This window comes from Crinia signifera, chromosome 3 (genome assembly GCF_055691185.1).
Source record: "Crinia signifera chromosome 3, ASM5569118v1, whole genome shotgun sequence".
Classification (NCBI taxonomy): domain Eukaryota; kingdom Metazoa; phylum Chordata; class Amphibia; order Anura; family Myobatrachidae; genus Crinia; species Crinia signifera.
Window position 1 is genome coordinate 184641745 of NC_139219.1, and position 20082 is coordinate 184661826.

Below are 20082 nucleotides of genomic sequence, written 5' to 3' on the forward strand. Positions count from 1 at the left end.
TATATGCAAAAATGTTATTAGTTTGTGTATGTCTGCATATATACTTGCCATTTCCAGGTTGGTATCTGGTACCTGGTTCGATGATGTCTAGGTTTATTGTCACTAGGACAACCACTATTGGTTGATAGTGTCTAGGTTGACACCTAAGAATAGTCGACATACCCTGGGTCGACATGCACATGGTCGACAATAAAATGCTCTACACCAGTTTTTCATCTTTTTTTTTTTTTTATTGGTTTAGACAGACTCTGTTCATATTTTGCTATCCAAGTGGGCATATAGTTATATAATAATACAATGTGCTTGCACAATTTGGATTAAACTCTTGCTTATTTATTTCAGGGTGAATCGGGTTTGGTTGCCAAGGATGACAACCAAGATGCCAGCAACCAGGATAATGAAAAGAAGCAGGACCTAAAAGATGATACAAAAGAGGAACAAGTAGAGGATGGGCACAAGGACAAAGTTCATGAGCAGATGGATGAGGTATGTACAATTTTGAAGGGTGGCTATATTTTCCATTTTGGATTAAACTACATAAGAGATCGAGCTGATTTTAAGAATAAAACCTCTCCTCTGCTAGCTAATCCCAGGCAGGCAAGGTGTATGTTTACAAGTGTCCAAAGGCCCAGGAGACAGGGCTCTGGCTCATAGTTGTATTTTGTTTATATCTTTGTTTTTGTAACATTGAAGATGCCCTAGATTTCCCAGGTGTGCAAATTTTCACACTGGATCTTTATCATTGTATGAACAGCTCATTTGTTCTGTCAAAAGCTTCTTGATGAGGTGTCCACGGACTCTCAGTAAAGGCCCCATGCACACTATAAGATCCTTTCCAATTTGGTTGGTTGGAATAAAAATCTGGATATTTTTGGGAGCAAATGACAATTGACCATTTGCTCCTAAACATGGTAAAAAGACAAAAATGGTTAATCACATTTATGCAGATTACTGCTTTTGTCCATTTTCCAGCTTTTGGGAGCAAATGGTTGATTTGTCATTTTCTTCCCCATAAATGTAAAGATAATCTTATAATGTGTATGGGCCTTTAGACATCCTACTTGAGTATATGTACATAGCAGAGCATATTATAGTAACTCTGACTGAGCTGCAAATGGTGCCATCATGAAGACCTGATATTTCAGTATTGCTCACCTGGTTGTGTTTCTTTGCTTGGTAAGAATTGCAGCTGATGTAGAAAGCTATTTCCACTTAGCTGGATCAGATAAGGCCACATTAAGGACTAAAATCGCATATTCATTAGTCCTTGCATAGCCTATGTATTTCTCGCAATGTCTCAATCTGTTCTAATGCCATAAAAGCACTTTTTAATTGTCACTCAGATTATCCCAGTTTTCCCTTCCCAATTAGTACTTTTCTTATATTGTAGGAAGTAAAGGGTTTATTTGGCAATACTACTCATTAAACATACCTCCCATAAACCATTTGAACATGACCTGTAACATTTTATTGTTAGTTGCTATTCAGTTTCTTCCTCTAGACCACTGCACATAGTTTAGCTTATATACTTTTGCTGTATTTGGGGACTGCTGTCTTTTCTTTTTGGCTTTAGCAAGAAATGGTTGGTGCGTTGTTTTTCATATATTGTCAGAGGCAGTAGTACACCACCTATAATGGTGCCTTCATCAGTGTAATGTAGGACTTGTAAAATGAGCACTTCGTATCCAGGTTTCAATGAGGTGATTGGGAAGGTGTCCATCCAGGTTGCTATGGTCCAGGCAATTGGTAGTTTATGCACAGCCAGCTGAGTCAGTTTCTACCTTCTCAGTGCCTGTTATTTTCATAGTCATTGTATCTTTGAGGTCCTGCTGAACAGGTATTATGTTGGGCAAGGCTTCCTTTATGGATTCTTACATTTCAGGTTAATATTATTTAAATCCGCAGAAGCAATGCAACATTAGTTCCATTTTGGGTATTTTTGCCAGCCTGCTCAGTAATTCTGTTCATTGATGTCCTCTTTGTTGACACTTTCTGGCAGTGGGAGTCTGTGTCTCCATTTCACTTAAAAGTAAAGGACTTGACCACCCTGCCTGGGGAATAGGATGACTGCTAAGGTGGGCAGTACGGTTTCACAGTCAAACTTTACTAAAACAAATCTTACCTTAATCTCTCGGAATGTGGAAGGGCTCAGTGCACCGCTTAAGAGAAAAAAGTTTGGTACTCTTTACTTAGTTGGGCGCCAGCGATTGAAATCGCGGGCGTCGGGGGTAAAAATCGCGGGCATCGCGGGTAAATCGGGATGGCCGCGATGCCCGCGATCACCGCGATTTTCCCATAGGGAACAATGTTAAAACGGCAGATTGACCGCGATTTTACTGTTAAATCAATGGACCCGATTTGGGGCCAAATAGGCCAAATTAACCCTTAAATGTCCCCCCAAATTTTTAACGCCACCCCACGATCCACGCCAACCCGAAGCGTGGCGAGCGCTGCGAGCCCGCGAGGGGCGGCGGTACGCGTCCTCCGACCTTTTCATGCCCTACTATCCACTAGGGCGTGGTGTGAGAATATAATAGTGTGGCGAGCCACCGAGCCCGAAGCGTGGCGAGCGGACGCGGATACCTTCACAGGTAGACGCGTCCCCTCGCGGGCTTCACAGGTGTCCGCCTCGCCACGGACACCTGTGAAGCCCGCGAGGGGACGCGCATAACTGTGAAGGTATCCGCGTCCCCTCGCGGGGCTCGCCACGCTTCGGGCTCGGTGGCTCGCTGCGCTCGCCACACTATTATATTCTCACACCACGCCCTAGTGGATAGTAGGGCATGAAAAGGTCGGAGGACGCGTACCGCCGCCCCTCGCGGGCTCGCTGCGCTCGCCACGCTTCGGGTTGGCGTGGATCGTGGGGTGGCGTTAAAAATTTGGGGGGACATTTAAGGGTTAATGGGCTCTGTGGCCCATTTAACATTGATTCCTATGGCCAAATCGGGTGGATTGAGCCATTTAACAGTAAAATCGGGTCCATCGCGCCTTTTAACATTGATTCCTATGGGAAATCGGGAGCATCGCATCGCGGGCACATTTATGGCCGGCCGCGACGCGACCGACACGATTTCCATGTTTAACATTGGTTTCAATGGGAAATCGCGGGCATCGCGTCGGTCGCGTCGCGGCCACACATAAATGTACCCGCGATGCCCGCGACGGGCGCCCATCTAGGTAAAGAGTACCAAAAGTTTTGTCCCATCTTAAAAAATTCCACCCTAACCTTGCATTTATTCAGGAGACACATTGGAAAGCTTCTGACCCGAATGTCCTTAGGGACACATGGATAGGGGGATGCAGGAGTGCTTCCTTTATGACTAAGACCCGGGGTGTTTTGATCCTTTTTAGGAAGTCTCTTAATTACTCTATAACATTGGGCAGACCCAGATGGGAGATTTCTATGTTTAAAAGTACTTAGACGACACTTTATACACACTATAAACCCTGATGCCAGAGAATTTGCCTTTTTTCTCTCATCCCCACAATCAATACGTTCTCTAGACTGGACTACTGGTTGTTAGATGATGCATTGCTCCATAGGGTGGAGGATGCTTCTAATGCTGACATTTTAGTGTCTGTCCATGCTTCCATTAAACTGAGTTTACATTTAAACACAGCTGTTACACAATCCTTTAATTGGTGTTTCCCCGTTCATCTAGCTAACTCGGAGGATTTTAAAAATCATTAAACTCGCACGTTTCTTAACTGTCACAGATAATGCCCTCTATAGTGACGATATTAGTTTATTCTGGCAAGCCTCTAAAGCAGTACTCCAAGGCCATATTCTGGCGGCGTCTGAGGTTTCCTCCACATATTCCCGATTACTGGCCTCTCCATTGGAGTCAAATCGTTCTCTGTACAAAGACACCAAATTGGCTTACTGCACTGGTTACAGAGCATGCTAACATAAAGCTCCAATCTAGGAAAGATACATTTTTTCGATGGGGCAACCATCCAGGTAAGCTCCTAGCTAAATTGTTAAGGCAGCCATGGGTCACAAGCCCATTTTTTGATAAAAACTGAGCATGATACAATTGCCACTGACCAGGCCCAGATATCTACTACCTTCTTGACTTATTTTGAATCTTTATACCAAGCACCTCCAGGTTACCCCCTTAATATTACAAAATTTGGTACTTATGTATTATCTGGGCGCCCGATTTTTTTCATTGCATGCCACTACTTAAGGCATGCAATGCGATTTTTCATTGTAAAGACACGATTTTTAATTGTATAGTCAACCATGGGTATTGGGTATCCAGCTACGCATGGAGTTGGTTTTATATAGTGTGGCGAGCCACCGAGCCCAAAGCGTGGCGAGCAGATGCGGATTACTTTACATGTATTCTGCATCCTCTCGCGGGGCTCGCTGCTCTCGCCACAGTATATAAAATCAACTCCATGCGTAGTTGGATAGTGGGGGTATGAAATCACCCATGGGTGACTATACAATTAAAAATCGGGTCTCTACAATGAAAAATCGCATCACATGAATTGTATGCCACTATATTGCATGCGATGCGATGAAAATCGGGCGCCCAGATATTACATAAGTACTCAAAATGTTTAGACCAAGCTATTATTTATTATTGTCTCTTGAAAACAGAGATCTTTTGATGTCGTCTTGTCACTGATTTTGAAGTAGATAACTTTAGCAAATCTCTGCCTTCACATAAAACCTCTGGCCCAGATGGCCTCTCGGCTTATTATAAGATGCTGACTGACCATGTTACCCCGAACTTGGTAAAATTATACGACTCAATTCTCACTGGACATCCTGCCCCTGCTTCTTTTAATGAAGCACGGATCATAGTTCTACCGATACCCAATAAGGACCCCACCTTGGAGTCCTCTTACAGGCCATATCTCTCCTTAATCGGGATCTGGAATCTTTACAAAAATTATAGCCTATCGCCTCCAAATGGTCTTGCCTTCCCTTCTACTACCACAACACACAGGGTTCCTTAGGAACCACCATTCAGTACATAATGTTCAGTCCCTACTCATGGCCATGTTACTCCTCAAACCCAAAGTAGAGACACAATAGTTCTCAGTTGTGATGCAGATCAGGCCTTTGACCAGGTGACATGGCAGTATTTAACGGCTTTATTTCAGGCCCAAAACTGTGGTTCGTACTTTATCCATGTCTCAAACTTTATATCACACTCCCTCTGCATTTCTAACTATTAACCGCTGAAATACCAATTGCTTTCAATTATTTAGGGGTACCAGTCTTACTTACTGTTCAATACAACCCTAGAACCACTTCTTAGGCATTTCTTGGCTAATAAAGGATGGAGGGGTGTCCAGTTGGCACATACAGAACTCAAGATATCTGCTTTCGCTGATGACCTGTTATTGAACATGTCTAACCCCATACAGGCAATCCGAATACTGCTACTACTCCTGAAAAAGTGGGTGGGGGAGAGTTAAACTAAATTACACTAAATCCGAAGCACTAGCCTTCTTTCCAGATGCAAAATTAGGCTGGGATAAGTCCTTCCCTATTAAATGGGCCCTTAGAATTGAGATTACTTATCTGTTCATAAAAATTCTCTCACATCCCTTTTCTGCTATATTCATTAAACTATGAACCACTGTGGTCTAGAACAATTGCTGATTTTGCTAGATGGGCTCATCTACCTCTGTCCTTACATGGGTAGATGCTACTTGTAAAAAAAATGATTTCCTTCCCCAGATTTCTTTGTCCTTCAAATGCTCCCAATTATTGAAAATGGCCCTTTTTCACATACCTCATGGTACCTTCTAGAATCATTAAGTAATGATCCTCCATTTCAATATTGTGTTAATGTGGTCTGATTTTGTCCAGTCCTTGAGAAAAGGTACTCGCACAAGGCGGGTTTTAGGCTGCGCTTATGTCAATGAATAAACCCAATAGATTTGAAAAAGGTACAAATTTTACTGTTTAAAAATGCATATTAAGTACAATATTACATATGTAGCAATAAAACAATTAATAATGATAACTTAATAAAAATGGGAATAGGTGGGGAATAAAAGTAAATTGGAATTAATGAAATGAAATAAAAAGTTGTCCCGCCTCAATGGACATTGTGAAATGAATTTTTTTTGTGATCACTTATTTTTTGGAGAACAGGTGAGTGCACTTTACCAACAGAATATTCTGGATCCTTTTGGAAGATAGTTTGGAGCTGGAAAGTCCTCACGATGTGTGCGGCTGCATGAATTGCCGCTGGAGGAGCAGTGGATCGCTGGATAGATTCAGTCCTCTATTGTGGGGTGTGAGAACGGATGATGGATGTCTCGAACACCGGAGGTTTGTAACTGAAGCGATATAATCAAATAAGGTTCCAGCAGTTGAATCAGATGTGGCTTCCGTGCCCAAGGAATATAACCTCACTGGTTTGGATGTTGTTGCCAGGGGTGTATTGGAGCACGGTGTCCGCCTTGAATGATGTCCAGATGGAAAACGGTGGATAAATGTCCACAATGGAATGGAGCGTCACAGCAATGTCCAGAGGCTGGGGGGGAAATCACCTAACGCGTTTCACTGCGTCCTGCAGCTTTATCAAAGGTAAAGGTAAATGGGACCCAGAGTGGTGTAGAGCAAGGTGCATCAATCTTCTCATTAAGAAAGGTATATATACCTGAACCAGGTACACAGTCCCCCACACCTTTGATAAAGCTGCAGGACGCAGTGAAACGCGTTAAATGATTTCCCCCCCCCCCCAGCCTCTGGACATTGCTGTGACGCTCCATTCCATTGTGGACATTTATCCACCGTTTTCCATCTGGACATCATTCAAGGCGGACACCGTGCTACAATACACCCCTGGCAACAACATCCAAACCAGTGAGGTTATATTCCTTGGGCACGGAAGCCACATCTGATTCAACTGCTGGAACCTTATTTGATTATATCGCTTCAGTTACAAACCTCCGGTGTTCGAGACATCCATCATCCGTTCTCACACCCCACAATAGAGGACTGAATCTATCCAGCGATCCACTGCTCCTCCAGCGGCAATTCATGCAGCCGCACACATCGTGAGGACTTTCCAGCTCCAAACTATCTTCCAAAAGGATCCAGAATATTCTGTTGGTAAAGTGCACTTACCTGTTCTCCAAAAAATAAGTGATCACAAAAAAATTTCATTTCACAATGTCCATTGAGGCGGGACAACTTTTTATTTCATTAATTCCAATTTACTTTTATTCCCCACCTATTCCCATTTTTATTCAGTTATCATTATTAATTGTTTTATTGCTACATATGTAATATTGTACTTTATATGCATTTTTAAACAGTAAAATTTGTACCTTTTTCAAATCTATTGGGTTTATTCATTGACATAAGCGCAGCCTAAAACCCGCCTTGTGCGAGTACCTTTTCTCCTTTTCTATGAGTGGGAAGTGACTCGGCGTAACTAATAATTGTGCGCCCCCCTGTGCGCGGGGGGGGGGGGGGGGGGATTGAGGGGAGAGAGTGTGTGTGTGTTTGTGTGCGTGTGTATTTTACCTTGGGCCGCATCCGTCCGCGCCGGGTCCCGGCTCTCCCGGCTAATGCTGCTAACGAAAGTGACACTTGGAAAATGGCTGCCCCCATACAGCAGACGAAAAACTGTCTTAGGTATGGGGGCAGCCATTTTCCAAGTGTCACTTTTTGTATCGGTGAGAGCAGCGCTGTGGCAATAGCCGGGAGAGCTGGGACCCGAACGGTGCACACAGGCAGCCAGACAGCCCCTTCCCCCCCCCCCCCCCCCGGCGCCCACATACCCTCAGCGCCTCCCCGCCACTGCGGGGGCTGCGGGATGATAGTTACGCCTCTGAGTGACTGCCCTCCCACCCAGGCAGCTGCTTATATTGAAGGATCAGCTCATTGTCAAAGCGCCTGATTATTCCCAGTGAATTCTTCCCTTTGTCCAGTCCTTGCTATATTAATGAACCTGCAATATGTCCTACTTGAATCTTTGTTACTGTCTTAAATTGAATTCATTGTATTATTTGATCAATGCATTTCTGGGTACTTATGTAGTATCTGGGCGTCCGATTTTGTAATTGTATGCCTTACCTTAAGGCATACAATCAGATGCGATGCGATTCGATGCGATTTTGCATAGGATTCAATGTTAAGAAGGTCCTGTTCATTTCCCCACTATCCAAGTGGGCATAGAGTTGATTTTATATAGCGTGGCGAGAGGACGCATATTTCTTAAAAAGTATTCTGTGTCCCCTCGCGGGGCTCGCTACGCTCGCCACGCTTTGGGCTCGGTGGCTCGCTACGCTCGCCACAGGTTTATATCCAACTCCATGCCCACTTGGATAGTGGGGAAAGGAAAAGGACCCCTTTTTCCCATTGAATTGTATGTTAAAATGGACTCAGACCATTTTAACATTAAATCCTATGGAAAAATCTTGACCATCGCATACGATTTGGTCGCATGCGATGCGATCCGATCCGATTTCTAAATCGGACGCCCAGATACTACATAAGTACCCATTTCTGTATTGTAAGGATTTTTCCTGTCAACAAAAATCATTTTGGACAAAAAAAAAAGTAAAGGACTTTGTGGCGATGGTATGCGGTCCCTGGGTCGAAAATTTCTAGGTAGTCCGTCACTAGGTTGACTACTAATGGTCGACACCTGAAAATGGTCGATCTACCCTAGAGCGGTGTTGGCAGACAGTCAACACAAGCTTAAGGTTGGCATGGACATGGTCCACATGAGTCTTTCACATTTTTTTTTTTTTTAGGTGTTGTCTGACTTGGTTCATATCTAAGTGGGCATACAGTAGGATGAGACTATAATAGTGTGCCCGAAGCATGACGAGCAGTCGTGGTACACCTATACGTTGTCCATGTCGACATAGACACCCAAAAAAGTAAAAACCTCAAGTTGACCTATGTAATGTCAACCGTTTTCAGTTGTCAACCCTAGTCACTTGTTGACCCATTATACCGTAACCACCCCCCAAAATGTCCTTGTTTAATTGTTCTGTGATGTGTGTCAACTACTAGACTGTAAGCTCCTCCGAGCAGGGCCCTCCTCCCTCCTTTTGTCAAAGCCCTCTTCTCTTCACATTTCACTCACAGCTCTCCAACACTCAGTGACCATCTTCGTCCACATACTCATCTCCATCATTGGCCTCAAGCCTCTTATAGTATGTTGATTGAGTCCTCACTACTATTTAAGCTGTAATGTGTATTGAACTTTGGTGCTCTTTATTTGTACTCTATTTTTGTTATTTATTCAATGTTATGCCAAGTTTTGTCTCCCTGCATTGTTCCTTTGTATGGTGCTGCGAAACACTTGTGGCGCCTTATAAATACAATTATAATAATAATAATAAAATGCCTTTATTGTCTTGGTTGCCTTATTTGTTGCAGCGTGAATATGATGAGAACGAAGTGGATCCTTATCACGGTAAACAGGACACCCAACAAGAACTAGAAGCACTGGACCTTCCTGATGACTTGAATTTAGAAACTGATGAGGGAAAAGCCAGTGGTGATGAACAAGATGAGAAAGACGGTGAAGGTATACCGAATAGTACAGTCTCTACTTTATGCAGACATTTAAAAATGTGTACAACTGTAATGACCTATTCTCTCCAAATCCGTATTTGCGCTAAAGATTGGCAGAAATGAGCATATTGATGATGATTATTAAGGGCACAAGGAGGGGACTGATGGAGCCTTTTTGCTGTCAACTAAGGGGAAGTCACTGTGCTATAAACTGAGGGGTGTGGGTGACTCTGAGCTGAAGCGGGGCGTAGAAGGTACTCTGGCCTGACACCAGATATTTTTTTAATTTTACAGTTTTTTTAGCATAACCTTTACTCTGCAAAGAACCCTTACCTACTGTAATTACTGGGAAGCAAACTGAGAAAACATTTTGTGGTCCTCCATCCACATGAATTTTCCAAATACCTACTCCTTCAAAAAAAAGTTTGAATGCCCATGGCTTACAATTATTGAGCAAAATATCTGATTGTGATCAAAGAGCTTTAGTAATATGTAATTTTTTTAAACGTTTAGTGCAGTTCGGCAAGACTGCCGTATATGAGTTTACAGCATTTTTACCGGTTATGTGAGATCTTACTGTTTGATATGCCTCTTGCTGTGCCAGATAAATGTTAATTAAATTGATAATGTGCCCATTACTACAAACGTTTGAATCGTACTTGTTTCTCAAATGACAGTAAATTTCCCTTACACGCTGTGTGAGCCTTACGCTTTTACTATATGTAGTTAATACATACGTACCCTGGTTCCCAAACTTGCAGGTGTCGTCCAGTACCAATGCAATTTTATGGTTTATGTAATTGGCAAATATTTAGACAAATAGAAGTGCAACCTTTTCCATCACCACATAACTGGATGACCATAAGCACAATTTACATAATTTAATAATCTTTGCTGAATTTCTTAATAAGAACCTTTGCCCAAAAGGAACAGTCTTATAATGCTGATACTCTGTGGCGCAGTTACATGTTGCATGGATTCATCATTTATTTTCTGTTGTAGAAGAAAATCCTTTTGATATTGAGGAAAAGTCATTGGATTTAAAAGAGGAAAGTGAAGAACAGGAAGGGAGAGATGAGGAAAAACCTGATGAGGAATGCAAAGAATCTACGGAAGCTGAGCAAGCTGATGGTCAGAACAAGGAGGGAGAGAAGGAAGAAGAGGGCCCCCAGGCAGAAGAGGAAGAGCCTGCACAAGATGAAGCTGGTGAGAAAACACCAGGGGAAGAGGATAAAGAGGAACCTGCTAAAAATGAGGAGAATGGACTAACAACTGAACATGGCCTCATGCCTCAGGTGATTATTATCAGACCATCTTAATGATATAAATGAAAAGTAATGTTAAAATATTTGGCATATAGCAGGGTTTAATCATTTCACTGCCATCAGTGTATAATGTATGTCAAGATTTCCCACACTGGCTTACAGATGTGTTCCGATAGTGTTACTACTTATGGCAATGTTCTGTAGCAGGACTGCTTTGTGTACCAGCGTGGCATGCCAAGTGCGTACACCTCACAAGCGGCTGCAATCAGAATGAATAGGTGCCACCTGTGCTCGTAGCGCATATTCACTTCACTATGTAACGTCCACAACACTATGCTGCAACCTGTTTGCTGCGCTGCTAACACATCTGTAAGTCTCTTTATAGCAGGCATGTCCAAACTGTGGCCCTCCAGCTGTTGTGAAACTACACATCCCAGCATGCCTTGCTCTAGTCTTAGCATTCTCTAATAGCAAAACTGGCTAGGCATGAATGATGGGACTTTTAGTTTCATAACAGCTGGAGGGCCATAGTTTGGACGTGCCTGCTTTATAGTGTCATTAAGATGCCATGTTTCACCCTGTTTGGTAATTAAAATACTTCAGCAAATTCCTTTTTAGAGATGTCAAATGGAAGCACTTTGCACATCTATACATATCTGAAACCAGCGTTTTTGGTGGTGCACTTCAAAATGTCATAATTTTAGCTCAGTCTTTACTTAAATCATTACCACCAGGTATGTGTTCCTGCTTTGAAGTACGTACTAGATTTTTCTCCAATCTGGCCAATATCCTGATAAAGCAGCGGTCCTGAAACTATTTTGCTTTGGGACCCCATCAGACAATAAAAATAATGACAGGACCCCAGCAAGTTACTGCAGAACATCACATCACATGTGTAGGCAGCAGACAGCACATACATGGCAGCACTGTGGAGGCACAAAAGGATGTGAGGGGTCTAAAATAACAGAAAACTCAAGATATTTTAGACTCAACAATCACTGATTGAGATTAGAAAAGTCATCAGCCTGATGGTCAGCAACATGGAGTCGGGACCTGCTCCGAGTTGAGCAATGGTAGAAGGCCGCTGGGGGGGCAGCCATCGTTTACGATGACCTTCCTTGTTCGGTCATGCCTGTACGAGGGAGGGGGTAGTTAATGACTCATGGGAGTGTGTATCATTAACAACAGGGAGCGTACACATTAGGCGATATTGTCCACATTATACCTCAGAAAGCCCTTTCTAAGCGATATTGTGACCAATATTTTCTAATGTGTATAGACCTTTTCATATTATTATAGAAATAGGGAGGCAGATGAACCACAACTAAACCCACATGTGTGGGTTCCCTCATCCCAGAGGCCATTTAGGATCCCTTAGATCAGGGCTGGGCAACACCGGCCCTCCAGATGTTGATTAACTACACATCCCAGCATGCCTTGCATCAGTTTCAGCATGGCCACATAGCAAAACTAATGCAAAGCATCCTGGGATGTGTAGTTCATCAACATCTGGAGGGCTGGTGTTGCCCAGCCCTGCCTTAGATGTATCTGGGTCTGCAACGTTAAATCTGCTGGTGTTCTGTCCTAATTCTTAACTATTTCTGGAACCACATTTCACAAACACACTTTTGTTTTTCTGCTCATTCTTTTCATTTATCTCCTGTGCAAATGGGGTTGACCTCTCTGTTGGTTTTAGCCACATGTCTTTCTATTTTTCAGCTCTCAAATCTAAACATACTGGGCACCCACTTCAGATTTCTGCTCTGGTCATAGGAAGGACACACAAAATGTACATATTGTATTAGGAAATTGAAATGCATTGTCAAATTTGCTTAGATTTTCTCTAGGTCAATTTTATTTTGATTAATTATTTTTTACATAAATGTCACAGCATGGAATAGTTGGACGCCCTTTTATGTAACATGTTGTGTGTTGGACATCCTGAGCTGTAATATACAGATGTGTCAATGGCTAACTGTGTCTGTCTGCTGTCAGAATGATGAGGAGAAGCTCAGTCAGGAGGAGGATGTCCAGGACTCTGCTCAGAGAATGGAACACGAGACATGTGGGCAGACTGCAGAGGACAACTTGCAGAGTGATAGTGCCAGTGAACTGGCCGGAGCAGCTTCAGAAAAGGATGATGCCAAAGAGGTGAAATAAAACCCCTAATCTCCTTTCCATAGTCACGGTACCACATAGTACAAGAATCTGTGTGAACTGATTTGCTTCTCCCATACTGTACTTTCAATGCTTGTGCGGAAAAGTTCACCTTTTTCTCCTTAATTAAAACTTTCAGAGAACTTTGCTGTTATTGCAGCTTTTTCATAAAATGTTATGTAATAGTATATTTGTCAAATGAATAAACCTTTTTCATTCCAACTTTTAGGATCATGGTACAGGATCTGCAGATGCAAATCAGGCTGAAGGCCATGAGTCCAAGCTGATGGCACGTTTGGCCACGGAGAAACAAAGTGTTCGCAGTACGCAGGTAGCTTGTTTATCTGTTTTACACTTACAAATGTGACCCATGGTTTCCAGGTGGAATTCTCTAAGATGTGAACGGTTTTCCAATGTTGCATATGTGATTTGTAAGGCCTGCATGTTTGTATGGCTAAAGATATAATATAGAGACTGAGCTACTACAGTATGTTGGCTTTGTTGCCATGTTTGTTTTAATTGCCTGCTGTGGCGGAGGGCCAGATGATGTGATAAAATGGAGAGTGATAAAACAGCCAGCCAATTAGCTCCTGCCTCTCATTTTTCAAACACAGCCTGTGACATAGCAGGTAGGAGCTGATTGGCTGGCTGTTTATCACTCCATTTTATCACTTTTTAAGCTTAGTACATCTAGGCCAGAATGTCTAAAGCTGGCCATACAAGTACATTATGGAAACTTCTCCGAGGGGGAAGTCACCCACGATCCCCCCCCTTGAGCCACCCAGGAACCTACTGGAAGGCAGGACTGCATAGGATACACTGTATACAGTGTTTTTTTGCATACGATGCGTCGTATGCATTCCATGCCTGCCTGACTTGGCTGTGATGCATTATCTCTCCTGCGCTCCTCGGGCTCCGATGTGATGTACACGGGGCCACACATGGCATCGGAACTGATGTCAAATACATGGGATTCAGATGCATTTTATGCGATTTATCACCGTAATCGCATAAAAAGTAACAATGTCATGTACATCGCAGTAGTGAATAGGGCACCTTAAGATAGAATCTGGTCTCAGCCTCCTGATTCCGCAGTGAAGAGCACAGTGTACATGAAGAAATAGTGCATTGTGGGAGGGTGCTTTTAATAAACAGCAGTTCTACTTGTGCTGTATTTAGTTGATTTGTATAATGAAGGTAATTACTCCATACCACAGCAATTGTTCTGTAAGCTGGAAGTCGTGTGTTTTTGTTTTATTGATTTGCAGTACAATATATACTGTACCTGCCTTTATTCTGCATGAGTATTAGTGATTCCAAGATAAAAGGGTCACTTTTTAAAAGCTGTTTTATACATTGTATTAGATGTATATTAACCCTTTGAGTGCCATCGTTGCTCTGAGAGGAATAGGAACCACTTTAGTTATTACCGGCAAATGATCTGATGTGAATAATTGAAGTTTTATTTAACATTGCACCAAAAATAAAAGTCACTGAGCGAAACTGCCATTTTTCTAGCCGATATTTTGCACATCTCTCATGACAACGTTGACACTCAAAGGGTTACTTATACTCTTTTCTGGCGGATGTTGTTTTTGCCCAGCGTGTATGCAGACTGATGGTGGGGAAAATTGCTCCGTGCATACACACTGACCGATTTTTGCCCATCCAAGCATTTTTCCAGGGTGGATGACTTTCCATAGCAGGACGTTATGGAAAGCAATACACCCATCACTCATCTGCTTGTAATACCCACAGATGAGTGGCGATGATGAGGGAGCGTGCATCAACACTCATCGCTGGCCCGTACACACTGGGCGGCTTTAGAGCGGAAAGCAGCTGAAAATGCAAAACTGAGCTGCTTTCAGTTCAAAATCGCCCAGTGTGTATGGGCCTATACACTCCTTGTGTTAAATTGTATTTGCCAATTTTATGTTGGGTAGTAATAAGGCAGCTGCGAGACATTGCTGTTCAAAGACCCAGTTCATACCACAGTCCTATTGTGTTAGTGTAAGACTTCTGGAAAACTGATGCTAATAGGTTTTGGCGGGGAAAGTATGGTCACACAAAACGAGTTTTATACATCAAATTGTGTGTATGTTCTGCAGGTAGTCACCTAACACTCATTTTATTTTACTAGAGTATTAAGCGTAAGCCGGGCTATGCCGATGATGATCGTTCCTTGGGGGATCACAGTGAGCAGGTCCATAAGAGGCTGAGAACCATTGATTCCAGCAGTGAGATGAAAGATGGTGAAAAGCAGATGCCACACCAGAAACAGGAGGCTGATGCCTACGAACATATCAAGCCAGGAGCGGCGTCATATGATGCTCAGACATATGGTATATGCATGTCTTATTTGTGCTGCACTGCTTTTTTGTAAAGTCAGCATTTATACAATTGTATTTAGCTTCATTCTTCTGTAATACATAATTGTCAGTGAAATTCCTGCTTTTATGAAGAATAAGGCAACTAGTGTCATTACTACAAATATTAGGGGATGCGGTCAATATGCCGGCGGTTGAAATACCGATGCCGGAATCCCGACCGCCGCAATGCCGGCACTTTGTAGAGGGAGAATAAAGCAGTGTGCCGAGTGTAGCGAGGCACCGGGCCCGCAAGGGGGGGTGGTTGCGATCCATGTGCCATGTAAATGTGTTTGGGTATATTTCCTTCATGTATGTTACAGTACTTGGCCTTATACATTTCTGTGGTCTTGACTCTGTTTTACAGATACAGCCAACAAAGAGCAGCAGAAAACCATACAGCCTCATGAAGAGATGAAAGATGACAACACAATGCAGGACGATGTGGAGATGGAGCTAGAGAAGGACGAGACCCTTGAAGCAATTGATGTTGACCAACTAAAACCAGAAGAACTAAGGTCCTCGGATTCCACAACACAAGGTAAAATCTAAACAAACAAAAAAAAAATGCAAAAATAAAAATCTATACATCTAAATAATGCAGATAAGAATTGAACAAGGGGTTATATTTATTTGTAATTCTTTTGGCTTTGGGTTACATTTTTTCCAGTGATTCATACAAAATATTTCATGACTTAGCTGTTGATGTATTCGTTGTGCTTATTATCTCTAAACACAGGAATCATGGAGTCTGACCCAGACCTCCAAGGTTTAGCTGTAGAGGAGGATACACAGAACAGAGTCTTAGAACCTGCAACTGCAGATATGGAGAAACGGGACAGAAGCACAGAGTCTACCATACATACTGCTTGGGAATTTTTAAAGGAGAGAACAGCACAGGTAACATTTTTTAAATCCTTTCTCTTTCCTCCTCTCCGGGGAACACTGCAGACTGTGAATTTAGGGCTGAATTCTGTATGGAACGTTTATCTGTGCAATTTTGCCACTTTTCATCTGATTCCAATGGATCAGGGCGAGAAAGCAAATCCAAAGCAGCAAATCTTAGGTGTTTTGTCTCTGATTGTGATGCGTGGCCCTGTGCACATCTGAGTTGGAGATGGGGGGTGCTGCACTTAAGATCAGACCGCCTACGGCAGGCATGCCCAAACTGTGGCCCTCCATCTGTTGTGAAACTACAAGTCCCATCATGCCATGCCACAGTTTTGCTATTAGGGAATGATAAACGATGGCAAGGCATGCTGGGATATGTAGGGCCACAGTTTGGACATGCCTGGCCTACGGAAATCTTGAATGGTATTGCATACAATATATGCATGCAATCCTCCCCGCTGGTTCGTGAACTCTTATGCTTCTTCTTCCTCTGAGAAGAGAGGAGGCTGAGGTGTAGCATTAAATAGTCAAAGTATTGTAGCTGAAACTCCTCTCACTATGGCATGTGCAATTTCTCTGTCAGACTGGCTATCAGTGACATGCCTGTGGCACTAAATGGGCCTATTTTACAGTGCACTGTTAGCCACATTCCCCTCTCTGCACTGAAATGCCAATCTCTTTTTCCACAACCTTTCCGATAACATACATCCTGACTGCTACAGTGCCTGTGTGTGTGTGTGTGTACACTGCAGGGCATGCACCGCAGTGTCTGTTACAAATTTTCACGTATGTAAAGTTGGAAAAAAAAATATTCTAAGCATCAGCATTGTTGTGTTGAACAGTTATCTCCTGTGGTCTGAATCACACTAGTGGCTCTTATTCCAGTGAAGATAGAGCTGGGGGCCATTCACAAATGCTGCTGTAATAACTGTGTATGTTATCCTTGTGCTTTCTATTGACAAGTCTTCATATGTGATTGTACAAGTATTAATAACATATGTTCTAGTATATAAGGTGTAATGTACCATGCTCACTGTACGTACTATGTGTTACTGGCAGATTGCTCAAAATACTGAAGAGCTTAGGAGAGAGCTTGAAAAGCAGCTGGAGGCGTGGCAGACACAGCTAGCCGGGAGCACAGAAGAGGTGTGTATTCTCAGCCTGCAGTATTCATCAAATGTTACTAAACCTGTCCTTGGTGGCCAATATCATTTGTGCTAAATAAGAAATAGCTGATGTGGCTTTGGCTGCAGACACATGTTCTGCTATTTCGCTGACCTCACAAGACAACCTGAAATATCTTTTATGTACTCTAACCCTCTTCCCCACCACCCTAACCCTACCCGCTATTGCCTACACATAACCGCTGTTCTCCTCAGCTTAACACCCCCTCCCTCTTATAAGTGCCACACCTTATCTACCACAACCCCCACTAATACCTGAACCTAAACACCCCCTTCCCTGACCTAACCAGCCCTGGCATTCTTCCATTCAGCATGTGGGTTGTTGGTATTCCATCTTCCCATCTGCGGCATTCTGATGTTTTCCAAGTGACAACTTCGATGTTCTGACTGCAGTCAGGATTCCAGCATCTGTATACGGAACCTCAGCATTCTGAATGCTTACCATCGCATACACCTGTTACAACTATTGTGAGCTTTTTTTTTTTTTTTTTTTTTAATACACCATTAAATATTGTAGTTTTGCCAAACATGACCTTAGTTCATGGAGAAAGAAGGGAGTAGTCCCAGCACTATATTTTCTTATCAAATGAAAAAGGTTAGACTCTGTTTTCCATAGTACCCCCAGGACAAGTCCCTCCCAGGCCACCACTGTCCACTTTTATTTCTCTTATTAGAGTAAGAAATCCAAACGTATAGTATAGCAAAACATAATTTAATGTAATTAATTTACTCAATTTTTGGAATTGCTTAGGGAAAACATTTCCCACTGATGTTGAAATACTAAGCTAATAGTAGTCACCTTGGATTACTCCCATGATCATATAATAACCTTCTAGTTTTCATTAGGATTTGCATTATTCTATATACATTGTTACTAGAACAGCCCATACAGATAGCCAGTTTGTTATGGAGGAAGACCTCTGGTTCTTACTATAGCCTTTGTTGTTCCGAACGCAATATTTGCACAGGTCCTTGCTTAGCATTGTTATCTCCCCCTGAGCGTTATTAACCCCTTCCCGACATTGCCTTTTAAGGTAATTTTTTTTTTTTTTTTCCTCCTTGTGTTCAAATAAGCGTAACTTTTTTAATTTTCCGGCTATATAGACACATGAGGGCTTTTTTTTTGCGGGACAAGTTGTACTTTCTAATGGTACCATTTACTATACCGTATAATATTCTGGGGAATCAGGAAATAATTCAATGTGGGGTAAAAAAAAAAAAAAAACGCAATTCCACAATTTTGCGCTGGTTACGGTTTTTTTGGAGTTCATAGTTCGTTTAAAATGATGGGTTATCTTTATTCTATGGGTCGTTACGATTCCGGTAATACCAAACTTATATAGTTTTCGTTACATTTTACCACTAAAAAAAAAAATAGAAAATGTTACGGTTTTTCGAATTTGCGTCGCGTCGCCATGTTCTGCGGCTTATAACTTTTTTATTTTTCCACCTACGGACCTGGGTGAGGGCTCATTTTTTGCGGGCTGAAGTGTACTTTTTAATTAATACCATTATGGGATATGGGCGACTTTCTGATCTCTTTTAGCTATTTTTTTTTGGGTAGGCGATGCGACCAAAAAGCGTAGTTTTGGCGTTGGGGATTATTTTCCGTTTACGCCTTTAACCGTGCGGGATAACTAATGTTATATTTTAATAGATCGGACTTTTAGGAACGCGGCGATACCAAATATGTTTATTTTTTTTATTATTTATTTATTTTTATTTGGGAAATGGGGAAAGGGGGGTGATTTGAACTTTTAATATTTTATTATTTTTTTTTTATTTTTAAACTTTATTTTTTTTTTTTTTTTACTTTTACTACAAGGCCCCCTAGTGTACTTGACCACTAGGGGGCGCGATCGCCTGTACTAGGTTCAGCCATAGAGCTCTATGGCTGAACGTAGTGATTTTTTGCACTTCCTATTACATCCTGCCTGAGGCAGGATGTAATAGGTATGAATACACGGACAGCACAGGGGTCTACATTAGACCCCTGGCTACCATGGCAACCGATCGGCACCCTCCGATCGCGCTGCGGGGGGCCCCGATCGGCGCCGGAGGGGGGCGCCCCCCCCTCCGATCAGCTATTTAAGCACTGCGGGCGCTTTGCCCGCGGTGCTTAAAGGGTTAAACGGCCGCGATCGGCGAACTCGCCGCTCGTGGCCGTGAGAGCAGGGACATGGCTGTAATATACAGCCATTACCTGCTCTCTATCAAGCCAGCTCACTCCGTGAGCTGGCTTGATTCACCCCCAACCGACATATGACGTAAATGTACGTCATATGTCGGGAAGGGGTTAAGCTACAATATATCTGCCCTTACTAAAAGCCCATACACACTAGAAGATTCTCATTTCAAAAGACTTTGCCAAAATCTCTGATAGATATATCTTTCACCAAAGTAGTTTGTACACACTGAGCTATTTTCCCCAAAGAGCAAGTGATTTTCAGGTGCTGAAAGACTTTGACGAAAATCTGTTATTATAAAAGGCTATTTACATAATGTGCAGGGTTTATATTCCAAGGGTAGGAGCAGGGGCCATTTTATTCAGTGCATTTATGATCTTAGGTCCTGATTCAGAACTGATCGCTGTGCTGCATATATTTAGAGCCCAGCGATCAGGTAAACACCACCCCATGCCGACCAGTCCAGGCGAAAATCCCACCCATGTGCTCGGCTATGATTTCATTTGCAGCTGTGCACGTAAA

The 20082-nt window shown here is 42.6% G+C and overlaps 1 protein-coding gene across 2 annotated transcripts in view; it reads left to right on the top strand.

The window, feature by feature from the left end:
* MDN1 (midasin AAA ATPase 1) overlaps positions 1-20082 on the top strand; it is a 217815-nt gene that overhangs the window by 185510 nt on the left and 12223 nt on the right. For both annotated transcript variants that reach the window (XM_083177044.1, XM_083177045.1), the window contains exons 87-95: positions 343-486; positions 9374-9524; positions 10514-10806; positions 12772-12927; positions 13163-13264; positions 15074-15275; positions 15667-15840; positions 16039-16199; positions 17250-17336. In XM_083177044.1, the coding sequence (XP_083033170.1) occupies positions 343-486; positions 9374-9524; positions 10514-10806; positions 12772-12927; positions 13163-13264; positions 15074-15275; positions 15667-15840; positions 16039-16199; positions 17250-17336 (1470 nt within the window). The remainder of the gene's footprint in view (positions 1-342; positions 487-9373; positions 9525-10513; positions 10807-12771; positions 12928-13162; positions 13265-15073; positions 15276-15666; positions 15841-16038; positions 16200-17249; positions 17337-20082) is intronic.